Here is a 14,755-nt window from a genome sequence, read left to right as displayed (position 1 = left end):
TTCTGTTGGGATGATGATGATGAAGATGGTGATGATGAAAATGATGATGATGATGATATTCTGGTTCAAAACTCTGGGATGACAATGATGATAATAATAATGATGATGATGACGATGATGACAACAATAATGAGGACGATGATGATGGTGATATTCTGGTTCAAAACTTTGGGATGGCAATGATGACGATGATGATGATGATGGCAATGATGACGACAACGATGATAATGATGATGATCAAAGTGATGATGATGATGATATTCTGGTTCAAAACTTTGGGATAGCAATGATGACGACAACGATGATGATGATGATGATGATCAAAATGATGATGATGATATTCTGGTTCAAAACTTTGGGATAGCAATGATGACGATGATGGTGATGGTGATGATGATGGCGATGATGATGATGATTTTAGTGGTGATGACGGTTGATGACGCTGATGATGATGGTGCTGATGATAACGATGACGATGATGTCATGTTATCTTCTGAGGATAGCCTCCTTAGAGTTAACATTGCCCTTCCAGAGCTTCCTATCATAATTATCATCACCTCAGGACTGGCGGGTTTCCACTTTTCTTCCTGGGTAGAAAGAGAGAGGTTTACACCAGGCAGGATTCAAACACAGGATCTTTGTGTTAGACATACTTAGCTCACATGTGTAGTAATATGAGTCATCACCATACGTGTACGGCCACTGTACCTCTTTCATTGGCAACAATTCGATGCAAATATATTGATGAAAAGTGGTAGATTTTTATTCCAGCTTTCTGATATTCATGAGTTATTACCATACATGTACCTCTTTTATTGGCAACAATTAGATCCAAATATATTGCTGAAAAGGGGGGATGTTTTTATTCCAGTTTTCTGATATTTGCTAAGAAAATATATAGATTTACAGTGTAACTACAATGTACCTGTTGCTGTGTTATTACATCACTTGAATTGTGAACTACATGTATACTATACTACCTGTGTATTTATATTGCATCCACTCCACATATTTCAATTTAAAGAAGTGCAATTCTGAGATGATTATCGTTGTCCCAACTCAGATTCCAAGCGGTTGAGACCGGCACCACAGAAGTGACAGTGACTGTAGAGAGGGTGGGAGGTACCTCCAGAGAGGTGCGGGTTGGCTGGACCACCAGCCAGCTGCAGGCTCCATCCAGGGTGGCCGGGGTCACATTCTACCCCGCCATAGGAGGGGCAGAGTTCTCAACAGAGAGGGCCACATTAGTCTTTGCTCCAGGCCAGGTATGTTCATCAACTTAATTTAAAGGTTTTTAATTAATTGTGTTATGTCGTTCTCCTGCCCGCAGTTAGGGCAAAGTTTTTGTATCCATGTATCTGTATACCATAAGCATTTAGTAACTTGCGAGGATGAATGGTCATTGTTATCGCTGTAACCATTTTGATTATTATAGAGTACATGTACATGTATTTTGATTATTGTCGATACTTAATTGACACAAGATGCTGCTATTTTGGTCATAAGTGCCCTTAAAGTTTAAGCAATGTATCCTGATGATGTGCTCTTTAATGTGTTATGGCTGCAGCTAATGCAGATATTAGATAATCTTGAAGCACCGTCTCTCAAGTCATGGTTTGTATGGTTTTGAAAGCACTGTCATTACTATAGTTTCACTCTGTTTTATATGCATGTGTGAAGGAGTTGAAGGAGTCAGAAAGCTGAAGCTTGTACATGTATTTTTTTTTTTCTCACAGCGACGCCTACCCATCACAATATCCTTGACACCGGACAGTCCACCCTCATCCGCCAACTATCCCAAACAGTTCCAGGTCACTCTTGAGTCAGCAAACAGTGGAGCTACGTAAGTGGGACCTTCCAACTAGCAACTGCATATTTTTTCTTTTTATCATGGCTATGTTGAGTGATATGGATAATTCACAGAGCTTGAGTTTATTAGTCATGTCAGCAGTTTCTCTTTGCTGATGCTGGAGGAAAATGGATTTTAAGAGGAGGAAATTAGTCAGTGAAATGAGCAATTTTAGTGAGGAACTGAAAGTACAATGTATCTTGAATGTACTCTGCTCATTTCAGACCCTCTTCTTTTCAACACATATACTGGAATGCAATCTTTTAATGTCAGCTTGTATAGGATGCTTAAAGGGGCATATGTCTCTTTGAAGACTTGTATTCAAGCAGAAAATGGACAAAAAAAAAATGTCACCTAATAATGTCTGCATATTTGCCTTAGGTCAATTCAAGTCAGTCCATTGTTAAATTTTTCCTCTTCACTGGACAGTGTGGACAGCTCCTATGGTCAAGCCAGTATTGTCATCGTTGAGAGCACAACGGACAGTGATGCATGGGACACATGGTATGACTCCCTGGCTGACACCACCAACTCTGGAATCTACAAGTGAGTTCTCCTTTGTGTTTTGGGGAATTTTTTTAAAATTTCATATTTCAGGATTTTAGTGATCAGAGAAACAAAGGCGTGCTCATCTTCACAATTCTCATTGTACATACATTATAAAATTTCTTGATATCATTGGAAATAAAGATGTCTGATCCAGTTTCTGCAGAATAATACACTACACTGTGTGTAAACGTCGATGCTATTTAAAATCATACTCTAAGAACCGAGGGGAAAGAAAGAATGTCATTGATGAATGTACAAAAGACACACACACACACACACACACACACACACACAAAATGTTGCTTATTCGAAGTAAAACTGCATTCAAGCTATTTTTATGTGCATTAGATTATGTGTTGTACTGAATTTTTTGCACCTCTCATGTTATGTATTTTTGTTTTATGTGTACAACCATCAAGTGCATGCGTATGTACTGGGTTAGATGTTAATGTTTAAGCATACAGATACCAGTATTTTTGCACTGTTGTTTTGTGAAATTAAAAACTTGTGTTTTTTCTTGAAATGAAGTGCATGTTCAGCATCTTTGTAGCATTTTGCCCTTGTCATTGCAGTTCCCACTTTGAGAAATGTAGTGGCAGTCATTTATGTCACCAAGGAAACAATCACCCTTACATATTCCTTTTCTCTAATCCCGTACAGCGTTCTCCAGAGTCTGTCGGAGCGTGTGAGGCAAGAACAGAGCAAGGACCAGTTATCTGTGCTGACAGACACCCTCAACAACCTGGTAGCTGAGGGCTACCAGCGACGGTGAGCATCCATCAAAACACACTTAGATTTTATAGCAGATGCACAGTGTCGAAATATTCCTCTTCGGTCAAAATGCGTCAAAAACATCACAGAGTGTTGTGGTCTTTGTCATCCAGCGATGCCTGCACCAAAACTTTTTAAAATTCATTGTCTTTAAATGGACTGTCTGATTTTTGCCAAACTTTCACTGATGTGTTCTACTAATATATCTGCATTCACTCAATCCACCTGTGTATTTGTTTTACATTCTCTTTTAGATTTATAAGAACCACTACCACACATTATTTCTGTGCATTCATGTATTCTTTTGTGTCTTCACAGTCTACCCAATGACATCCAGTCCCAAATGATGGATATATACTGCCAGCTGATGTCCCCCACTCGCACCGACAGCCGCGGGGCCTACAGCCTGGCGGAGTCCTTCACTGCTTTCTCCTACACCCTGGTGACGGGGTCTGCATGCGAGACTGCGGAGCCCAGGGTCATGGAGTGTGACCTAGCCAAGATGGAGGTGGCAAGATGGCTGCCGCCCATTATCAATGGACATCGCTTTGACGGAAAGTAAGTTTACTTCAGAGCATGCAGAATCTTGGTCTATGGGGATGAAGGCAAGCAGCTTTTGCAGAAATTGTATTCATGTTATTGGTTCACATATGCTTTGTGTTCATCAGTGAAAGAGAGAGTTGAAAATATTGTAATCATCTAATTCTGTTTGCGCTATTCATATCACTGAAGAGACAAATGCAAAACTGAGGCTGATTCACATCTTGTAGAACAGTGCCATAAAATCTGTTGTTGTTCAGCTGGAATTGAAATGAGAATATACATAGAGTGGCATAAAAAAAAAGGAACATGTTTTTGGTTGTTTGGCCTCTTCCATTCAGCAGATACATTGTACCATTCAAGTAAGGAATGGTATGTCAAATTCCTATCACATTTTGAAAATGTATAAAATTGTTGTATGTTGGCACATGCACATACAACAAACAGGGTGATATGGGAAAGAAGCAACAATGCTACAGAGTCTACTTGTATTCAGAGCCTAGCCTAGTATAATGCATTTTTCTTTCTTAGTGTATTTCAAATTCCATGATATTTAGAATAAAAGCATGGTTTGCTTCAATATTCTTTCTTCTTCTTTTTTTTTCAGGGGGAACAATTTCTTCGTCCTGCCACCCGATCTGCTGCCCGAAAGCAGCTCCAATCAGCGCTGTGAAGATGTTCACTTCATAGAATACAGCAGCCAGCAGTGGTTCATTGGCTCGCAACAGGTGCAGACACTCAACGGTCAGGTAAGATGCCACTCGGCTCTTTGCATTACACTCGACGACAAGCGATGATTATGGTAAGCGCCGATGATAATAATTTGCAATAGCAACTTAGATCATGGTCCAACATGAATTTTATGGATTTTATAAAATGTTTTGTGATTATCATACATTTGTACATACATACTGTGGAATCAGTTGCCTCAAACTATCCAGTACATTTTGAATGTTGACTCCTTTGAAGTTGCCCTCAAGACTCACTTGTGTATAACTGCTTTCCAGTAGAATTTTATACATTATGGTGTTTTTTTTTTTCATCATTATTGTTCCATTTACTTTCAGATATGTGTGGAAAGGGTGGTATTGGTGGTTAGATTGATGGATTGACTTCATGCCATAATTTCCAAAGTGTATTGCAAGATGTGTGGGTGAAAATGCGCATCAAGTATTAATAAGTTCCATCCATTCTCTGGATGCAGGTGCTCTCAGTTGGAATCAGGGGCGCGGAGACCAACTTCACCAGTCTGGCCACCCCGGTGCGCTACCGCATCTACACCAGCGACTCGCGGGTCACGCCCCTGGGAGCCACCTGCGTCCTGTACAACGGCCCGTCCAGACAGTGGCTGCCCACTCTCTGCAGCGTGGTGGTGAGTTTGACCGACCCATTTCACTGCCTGTTGGTTTGGGGGGGGGGGGGGCAGAGTGTGGGGTATCAGTGCTAAGATCAGTTGAACACTGTGATGTGCCATTTGATTTGTTGTTTTTTTTTGTAGCATAAAGAAGTGATAGATATATACTCTGGTCTTAATTAGCTGCAAATGTGCAGAGGTAGGTTTTGTTGTCGTTGTTCTTGTTGTTAAGCAATTTTATTCTCAGCAAAACGCTAATCATTTTCATGTCAACAGAAAGTAGAGACAAAACTTCAATGTAGAGTGTAAGTCATGGCATTTGTCACTAAGGCTCCGTAGCACATTTCTGCTTCTCTTGACGGAAAAATATACAAGCCTCCCTTATTTGACATTTTTTGTTGCCCACTTAGAGGCATGTGACACACAAGTACTGTGTCTTCCTGAAATCTCTTTGAAATCATCCTGATTTTAACATGTGGATGTTTGCAGTGTGTTTGTAAACTAATGATTATTCTCAAGTTATATATTTTTGTGTGTGTCTAACTGACATTAATAGCATGAATCAGACACACATTTTAGGTTTCTGTTTTTTGAAAATCCTTTATAAATCCGCAGTCGGACAGTCGCGACTACGTGGAGTGCTCCTGCAACCATCTATCTGAGTATGCGGCAGAGGCGCAAACGGATAACTTGGTTGGCTACAATGAATACGTCTTTGCTTCCTGCTTCATATGCATAGTAAGCATCTTGTTATCGTGATTATTAATACCTTGGTGGCATGCTGTATTCTATTAGTATGATATTTTGCCAATCTGGACCTATATACATGAAAAGGCAATTGCATGAGTGGTTAAATGCATGGTGTAAGACCCCAGTGACCTAATAAAAATTAAGTTTATCTCTTTTTTTTTCTTTTTTTTTAAAGGGAAAATGAGCAATTTCCAACTTCGAAACACTATTCCTTGCATTCTTCTATTACAGGCAATATTTTGGCTAGTTGATTATCTTATGTGACTACTCATTGACTCCCACAATTTCATAAAACTTGTAGCTTATTGTCCCCGCCGAACGAGTTCGAGCAGGGGACTATGAAACGGGCTCCGTACGTGTGTGTGTCCGTGTGTCCGTCCGTGCGTCCGTCCGTCCGTGCGTCCGTGTGTGCGTCCGTGTGTGATCAAAATCTTCAATTTGCTACTTCTCTGTCATTTATGAGCCAATTTTGATTCTGTTTGCTTTATATGATAGCACTACATGGGAGCTTTGAAACTTCTACACAGAATTTCAGTCGTGACCTTTGACCTTGACCTTTGACCTATATTGTACATTTTGCTACAAAATGCTACTCCTCCGCCATTTCTAACCTGATTTTGATTCCGTTTGCTTTATGTGATGGCACTAGGTTAGGGCTTCAAAACTTCTACACAGAATTTTGACCTTTGACTTCTTTGACCTTTGACCTTGATTTTTGACCTGTATTGTACATTTTGCTACAAAATGCTACTCCTTCGCCATTTCTAACCCGATTTCGATTCCGTTTGCTTTATGTGATGGCACTAGGTGAGGGCTTCAAAACTTCTACACAGAATTTTGACCTTTGACTTCTTTGACCTTTGACCTTGATTTTTTACCTATATTGTACATTGGCTACAAAATGCTACTCCTTCGCCATTTCTAACCGGATTTCGATTCCGTTTGCTTTATGTGATGGCACTAGGTGAGGGCTTCAAAACTTCTACACAGAATGTTGACCTTTGACTTCTTTGACCTTTGACCTTGATCTTTTGACCTATATAGTACATTTTGATACTAAATGCTACTTCCGGCGGGGACATATTTTACGCACCGCGTAATTTCTACTTTTCCTTGTACAGAATGTGGACAGCATGCAATTTCATGTGGCATGTGTTTATGATTGCATTTGAGCCCAATGGTTTGATGCATCCAGCATTTGACTGTAAAGTACCGTAATAAAAGTTTCGTCTGAATCCAGTTTCTCAAAGTATACTTATACTTAAAAAGATTGCCACATACTGCAATCACTGTGTACTTGCAAGGAGCTAGGCAACCTCCATATTCAGTAGTGAGTGCCCACTTTGTTACTGTGGTTACCAGCAAGTGTTGTGACTTAAAACAATCTCTATGTAAATCTTAGGGCCCTGAGCGTCTGTGATATTCTCCCCTTTTTTCGCCGTGTTCCAAGGTACCCCTGAACCCAATTTCACGAAGCATACTAATACAAGATATACATATTAGATTGCAATATACAATGGTCATTGTCTTGCTCTGTAGAGGCTAGGCAACCCCCACACTTAGTAGTGAGTATCTAAGTTGTTACAATGGTTATGCGCAAGCATTTAAAACAATCTTTTGGTGAATCTTGAGCCCTGACGTTCCATGATATTCTCTCCTCTTTGCTGCGTTCCAGGGTGGTCTCTTGTTGGCTCTCATTGCACACCAGTTCTGTACGGTTCAGTGCATGTTTGCAGCCAAGCTCATACTCCACATGTGCTTTGCATGCATGGCCCTGCAGGTAAGTACAATGAAACATTATCAGCATATGAAGATAGATAGATAGATAGATAGATAGATAGATAGATAGATAGATAGATAGATAGATAGATAGATAGATAGATAGATAGATAGATACAAGTTGTAGATAGATAGATACATTTATGTAGATAGGTAGGTAGATAGATAATATTGTAGATTTGTAGATGGATAGATAGATAGATAGATAGGTAGATAATAGATATTGTAGATGGAAAGGTAGATAGATAGATAGATAGATAAGATACATACACTGTAGATAGATACATTGTAGATGTAGATAGATTGATAGGCAGATGAATAAATAGTAAGAAAAATGGACAGACAGATAGATAGATGAACAGATTGATGAATTGACTAAACCTAGATGCATGATCATCTGAAAATGGTCTTGTCTATCTACTCATATCATTTTTGGGAGAGTGTGGTAGTAGTAGTGTGGAAAAAGCTTTGACACTTTCCCTGTCTCTGGATTTGCTCCATGCTGTGTTCCTGGTGTGAAATGAACTTTTTGACTCTTCTTCTGCTATTATAATGTGCTTCAGAGGTCAGTCTAAAAGTTGAAAAAAAAAGAAGAAGCTTAATCAGCAAAATTTTCTTGATTCTCGTGAATAGAAAGGTAAAGATTGGCAATGAAGAGGAAGAATTTGGACTTTTCAAAATAATAATTCTTGAATAAAGTGCTGTAGCAGAAGTTTAGGTATTTTTATTCAATTTAATGTGTGCTACCACATGTAGTTTGAAACTTTGAATCACATGCATGCCACATCAACGCTGATTACATTTCCCTCTATATAAAGTCTGCATTGTGCTAGTTGCATTGATACTAATTGCTAAACATTGTATCGTATGCAGATTGTATTCGTCGTCTCGGCCTACATCAGTAACCGGGTCGGTGTGGAGGCCTGTGCCGCCATAGGTGTGCTGATGCACTTCTTCTTCCTCGCCCAGTTCACTTGGATGCTGATGCAGGTGAGCATCTGTCTTTTTCCACCACTAAACCTCCATCCTCCTTGCCCCCCCCCCCCCCAATCTCTTTATAATTGAAGATTGCTCTTTTCCATGGTATCCGGTATATAGAGGAAAGGCTCTTTTTGATGCAGTGTTGGAGGCAGTATGTACTTCACTCTTCATATGTAAGGATCTTTCAAAAATATATGTGCCTATAGAAGTTGTCAAATGACAAATTTTATGCAAAATACTCACTTAAAGATATTTGATTTGTATATTAGAAGGATATGAAACCAACTGCAATTGACTTGTCAGTGCAAATATAGGATTGTATCAAACAAACTCATAAAATTCATGGCATTTTGTCAGTGAAAGGCACAAGTCCTTTCTATCAGCAATTTGTGTATTTATGATCATTTGATACATTTTGTTTTGGATTTAGAGAATACCATAGATATCAAGCAACAGATGATGGCCTCCTGTATTTTTCAAGTCCAGTCATCAAGATTATCACATGATGAAATGCATTTTATGAATGTATTACGTCATGCTGTTATATGCTATTACATAGTGTACCTACTGTATGTGGGAATTTTCTCTGTACTTGATATGTTTGTATTGTGTTTCAAAGTACATTGTATGTTTATGTAGTTTTGTTTTTGTTTTTGTTTTGTTTTTGTTTGTTTGTTTGTATGGATTTTTTTTTTTTTTTTGGGGGGGGGGGGAGGTGGAAAAGCATTGAAATAAATTCAAATCAATCAAATTAAATGTAGCCTGCAAGAGTGCATTAAAAGTTTAAATTGTTATGTATTGCTACTCTGCTCATCATTCATTTTGTGTCTTTCCTGTGCAGAGAATTTGAAATGTACTCTTCTCCTAAAAAAGATAGGGAAGTCACTGACCCTCTCTGCTTAATGTCTCCATCTTTTGCAGTCCATCAACTTCTGGAAGGTGTTTGTGCTGAATGACGAACACACAGACAGGTTCTACGTCCTCTTCTTCGTTCTGGGATGGAGTAAGTTTAATCCTTTGAATTCCACCTTAATCCAAAGTATTTGCATTCTGTTTTGTTATGACCAACAACTATATAACCTTTTTTTTTTCATGGCTCTGTGATAGATAAACAAAAAAGATTCTCTTTTCAGAGGGCGTGCTACCATTGATCGCTACTCAGTGCTGCTGGTTCTGTAGATAAAGTGTGCATACTGTTGTGTTGTGTTTACAGCAGAGATCAGAATCTCATTCACCATGACATTGTCTTTTTAAATAGCTTCTCTTTTCAATAGCATCATATTGCACACCACTTTTTAGAAGACACAATACGCAGCTACTGATATTGACATAGCTAATAATTTCACATTCATCATTTTCAAGGCTGATTAATGATTATTGCAACGAACGTTTTATCTCTTCCCGCTTCCAGCCCTTCCGGTTGTCGTCATCGTAGTCTATGTGGTGGTGGCGTACGCCGGTCTTCAGTGGGACTTCATTCTGGAGGACGGAGGAAACCCTGTGCTGTCTATGTATGGCGATGTGCACAGCAACGGCGACATGTAAGGCATCTATTCATGAGGGGAGAGGTGGGAGGGAGGAGGAGGGGGCATCCCTTTCTGGTTGAATTCTTTCATCATCCAACCCCCCCCCCCCCCCCCCCAATGATACCACATTGACTTCTTTGATAATAATACCTGCACTGACAACAGCATTGCATAGTCTGTTTTATGCAAACTCTACTGACTATTTTTTGACATAGCAATGAATGGTAAGGTACATATCAGTGTCTATTGTTCAGCTCAGGTGTTACAGGAGGATGATGTCACAGCTGCAATATGAATAAAGATGATCTTGAGGATTTTGCAGAGGTTGGGCATAAAGTGCAGAAAAGTTAAGAAAAAATGTTTAAAGATATGTGATGCATATTTTCATAAAGTATTTAGTGATTTGGTTATGTACAGACCCAAAGGCATCACTAGAGGTCAACATACATTTGGATTTCCAGGACCTTTAAAATCACTCACATCTCTCTTTATAGTGCACATAGAATAGCATCTTTTTCTATTGGAAAATGTTACTGCCCATGATTGAAAACAAATTGACCCATGCCTACCCCAGTCAGGCATAACATTAAATCAAATAATCAGTTGATAATTTGATCATTTAACCATTTGATCTGTTTCGTCCTGGTAGCTGCTTCATGCCAAATGGATATGCTGCCCTTGTTGCTGCCATGGCGCCTGCCGCTTTGTGTCTCCTTGGGGTGCTGGTAGTCTTGATTCAAGCCTACCAAGTCAAGCCACAGTGGAAGAGATATGACGACATCTACATGGGCAGCTACAACACCACAGGTATGTTGCATTATGAAGTAATGGATGATCGTTGTATTGCAAACATGATAAGGAATTATTAGATAATCTGATATTCTGCCTCAAACTTTGGAGCATATTACTGTACTTGTTTGAAGATTGTAAACTCTATATTGTGTTCAAAGGTATGTTATCGTTTGTAGCGATTCTTTGAGCAATGTGTTGTTTCTGTCTATAGAGTAAAGATGTTTCAGGAATTCTAAAGTAAATGCTTGTGGTTTAGGGTCCCTGTAGCATTCTACTGTTCCTATTATTGAAGTATAGAAACATACTTGTGTTCAAGATACAAACTTGCAATTAAATTTTCTGAGAGTATAGGATTCTGTAGGGTAGAAGAATCTGCTGATGTTTCAGAGTGACTTTCTATGATTTAAGGTCCTTCAGACATTTCACTGTTCCTGTTGATAGGGCATAAGATTTCTCTGGCCTGGAGTGCACACGAGTCAAAGTGCAGGGTTTTCAGGCATGATATTCTGTAGATTAAATCTGATTCCGTATTATTTTTTTTTTCTTCTCAATTTTCTACACATTTTGTTATTTCCATGTGTTAATATCACTCAAAAATTTCGATTTCCAATTTTTTTTTTAAACAACCCCAATATCGTCCCTGGTTTTGAAATCATTATACTGTTCCTGGTAACAAAAAATAATATCCTGCTGGTTTTCCAAAATGAATTTTAGGACTGTAGAATACATCCCCCCCCAAAAAAAAAAACCAAAAACAACAACAACAACAACAACAACAAAGCAACAAAACAAAACAAAACAAAACTAGCAACTACAGATCTTAAGAAAATTAATCTAACTTCTTTTTTCTGTTAACAATGGACAAGATCTTGCCAGTGTTCTGCAGTAAATGTTAGTATTTCAAGGTTATAAAAGCAGCATATTACTGTTCTCATTGAGTGTTTTGGAGTAAATGTTAGCAGTGGAGAACTCTGAGAGTCATTTTTTCTGTTTGTGTTCACAGAGTATAAGATCCTGTTAGTGTTCTGGTTCCTGATCTCCATGACATGGCTGTGGGGAGGTCTTCACATGGCATACAGTCAGCTGTGGCAGCTTATTCTCTTCTGCATCTTTAACATAGTCCAGGTAAAGTGAAAGAACTCTCTGCACTGACTGTCAGAGAATGGTGCAAATGGTCTACTAAGAATACGTGATGTGACTTGAAAACTAGTATGATATGAAATACTCATGTAACGTTCATTGAAGATTACCAAAGGAACACTTTCTACTTGAAATGCATCTCTCTCACATGTTTTGTGTCAAGGGAATCTTCTAAATTTATCTTAACTTCTTTAACCCTTGTTATGTCAAGGCACTTGGCTTAAATAACTTGCCAAGCTTTTTCATAAGCACTTATAGCAAATTCATCTAAACTTGACTTTAATAGTTACATTGTATAAGGTAAGCAAATCCATTCAGGTGTAGCAATGTGCCTTAGTCCAACAGGAAGGCCATAGGGAGTAAAGGTAGGTATTCTCTATTTGTTGAAAATTAATTTCCTGATATCTGTGCCAATCCACACAAAAAAAAACCAACACAGTAAGTCTTGATCCTAATTTGATGTGTTTACAATAGACAAGATGCTCCAAGCATTACTGGCAGAATACGACAGACCAGTCCTCTTATTGACACACATACACACACACACACACACACACACACACTCTCACAAATCATAAATGTTAATCAACAAGTAGCATGGAAGAATCATGCTGTGTTGAATAAAGACTTGTCATCAGCTGACGCCTGCTCCCCACCCTGTCCCATCCCATAGGGCCTCTACGCCGTCCTCTTCTACACCGTGCTGCGGCACCAGCTGTGCCGCAACCCGTCCCGCGGCAACTACACCCTGAACGCTTACGACAACACGGGCCTGCTGCTGGACAACCACAACACTACCTACTCCTCCCAGAACCTGATGGCCCAGCTGCCCCCTGAGAAGAGCTCCAAGGGCACACTGACCAAGGCTGAGGCCCAGGAGATGATCGACCGCGCCCTGAGTCAACTCAGCCAGCATGGCGAGGTAAGAAATACTATTGTATACAGTGCACTCCCATTGTAACAAACAAGTTAAACAAAATATTTGCTACGTCGAGTAAAAATTCGAGTCCCAAAATTATCATCTATACTTTACTGTTCGGCTGTGAAAAATTTCGATGTAACAAAGAAAACTGTTGTTTAACGGAAGTCACCTGTGTTGACTATGGTCTTAATTACCCAGGATGTGCTCTTCTCAAGCAAGACATGCTTTGCATGATGTACAATTTTTAACTTCAGGTTCAGCAATATAAAATTCCAGTGCATTATTTTCAGCACATTAATGAGTCATAAGTAAAACTAAACGTGAGTGTGTTTTCAGACCTGTTGCAGTTTGTGTTTCTAATCTCTTATTTGCAAATGTGCATGTGTTAATCCAAACTGACCTTCATTTCTCCTGACCCACCTCAGCTGGACGGCTGGGATCGGCAGTCGGTACACAGCCACCATAGCGTCCTCATGCCTGCCAAAGCCCCATCCATGCAGGGTAGCAATCTCTATGCACCAGCCCCATTCCAGGACGTCAGCCCAGCCCCTCAACTCCCGCCCACTCGCCTGCACCCCTCCCCACCGCTTCCCCCACCTCCGCCGCCAGAGCCGGAGCCTCTCCAAGACGACGACACGGAATCGCAGGACTTCGATGACCTCATCTTCGCGCTGAAGACGGGTGGAGCGTACACCATAACGGATGCCCCGGAGCGGCCGAGGTCGCGTGCCTCCAGTGCCCCGCCTCCCCAGAACCAGACGTGGCAGGATCCAGAACAGATCTCACCCATCATGAGCCGATCCCCCGAGAGTGAGGATCACTACCAGATGAGGCGGATCAACATCGCCGATACCCATCTATGATCGTCTCCCTACCTACAAGCAGACTTCAGTGCTGCTTATCTCATTCAACAACCAAAGAGGTGCAAGGTCTTGAAGGAGACTATCTCTTTAGAAGCAATAAAAAAAATGTCTTATTTTCCGTAACATATAATAAAGAACTGTAGAAAAATATGGCAAACAAGAGTCTGAAAGTGGAATGGGAATAAACAGCAATTTCCTATGTCACATGGTTAGCATATAGTCAGTGCTTCCAGTAACTGTCTTACAGAGATGCTGCCATTTAAATGTAGTACATGAATGCTGAATAGATAAAGCAGCACTGTATGAATTTGGAATTCATTTCATATTCAATAGAATGACATCATTGTTAGTCAGCATAGATTGTTAATTCACTGCACACAAGGATCACTTAAAAGCACATGGATTCATTCATGCGTGGCAAAAATGTATTTCTGGATTTTACGATTCCGTTCAAATATTTCATTACCTGTGGTGCCATTGTTAGTCTCTGCCTGAAAGCGACATGACAAGCATTTATCAGGAAAAGAATCTAGTAAGTGATTTTGTACTTCCTGAAGCTTTTCTTTAATCAAGACTTTTTACTAACAACCAAACAGCTTCGCTTTTCTAACAATTGTTAATCATTGATGTCATGTTTTTCCCGCAGTTATTAAGCAGCTTTGGCCAGGAGGCGTGGAAGTTTGTATCATGCCTTGTATCATCAGGACAAACGTGATTATTTTCTTGCCGATAATTAAATGTGTATCGAATTGATTTGATGATGGTGCGAGGCATAGTCTAGTTGTAGCCAATTGTACAAGTTACTTCGTATGTTATAAACACAACAGTGTGTGCATTAGACTCTGTGATATATCACCCTCTGTTGAGTTATTACAAGGAGTGTGACTATGAGCACATTTGTTGACACTTTAGAATTGGACTGAAAGCTGAAATTGTGAT

General features: G+C 39.7%; 1 protein-coding gene across 1 annotated transcript in view; it reads left to right on the top strand.

Annotated features, from left to right (window-relative positions):
- LOC139712279 (adhesion G-protein coupled receptor V1-like) overlaps window positions 1–13,959 on the top strand; it is a 92,429-nt gene extending 78,470 nt beyond the window's left edge. Inside the window, exons 84-99 of the mRNA XM_071624119.1 lie at window positions 1,064–1,265; window positions 1,737–1,843; window positions 2,279–2,395; window positions 3,059–3,166; window positions 3,488–3,727; window positions 4,317–4,458; window positions 4,914–5,081; window positions 5,679–5,801; window positions 7,489–7,593; window positions 8,466–8,582; window positions 9,495–9,576; window positions 9,985–10,114; window positions 10,749–10,906; window positions 11,895–12,016; window positions 12,705–12,953; window positions 13,379–13,959. Of these exons, the coding sequence (XP_071480220.1) occupies window positions 1,064–1,265; window positions 1,737–1,843; window positions 2,279–2,395; window positions 3,059–3,166; window positions 3,488–3,727; window positions 4,317–4,458; window positions 4,914–5,081; window positions 5,679–5,801; window positions 7,489–7,593; window positions 8,466–8,582; window positions 9,495–9,576; window positions 9,985–10,114; window positions 10,749–10,906; window positions 11,895–12,016; window positions 12,705–12,953; window positions 13,379–13,816 (2,608 nt within the window). The 3' untranslated portion in view covers window positions 13,817–13,959. The remainder of the gene's footprint in view (window positions 1–1,063; window positions 1,266–1,736; window positions 1,844–2,278; window positions 2,396–3,058; window positions 3,167–3,487; window positions 3,728–4,316; window positions 4,459–4,913; window positions 5,082–5,678; window positions 5,802–7,488; window positions 7,594–8,465; window positions 8,583–9,494; window positions 9,577–9,984; window positions 10,115–10,748; window positions 10,907–11,894; window positions 12,017–12,704; window positions 12,954–13,378) is intronic.
- Window positions 13,960–14,755: the final 796 nt, after the last annotated feature.

Source organism: Diadema antillarum, unplaced genomic scaffold (genome assembly GCF_040938485.1).
Source record: "Diadema antillarum isolate AM-2024a unplaced genomic scaffold, OU_Dant_1.0 seq00001786_RagTag, whole genome shotgun sequence".
In the NCBI taxonomy this organism is placed as follows: Eukaryota; Metazoa; Echinodermata; class Echinoidea; order Diadematoida; family Diadematidae; genus Diadema; species Diadema antillarum.
The sequence above is the reverse complement of the archived record's forward strand: the minus strand, read 5'-3'. Positions and strand labels throughout refer to the sequence as shown.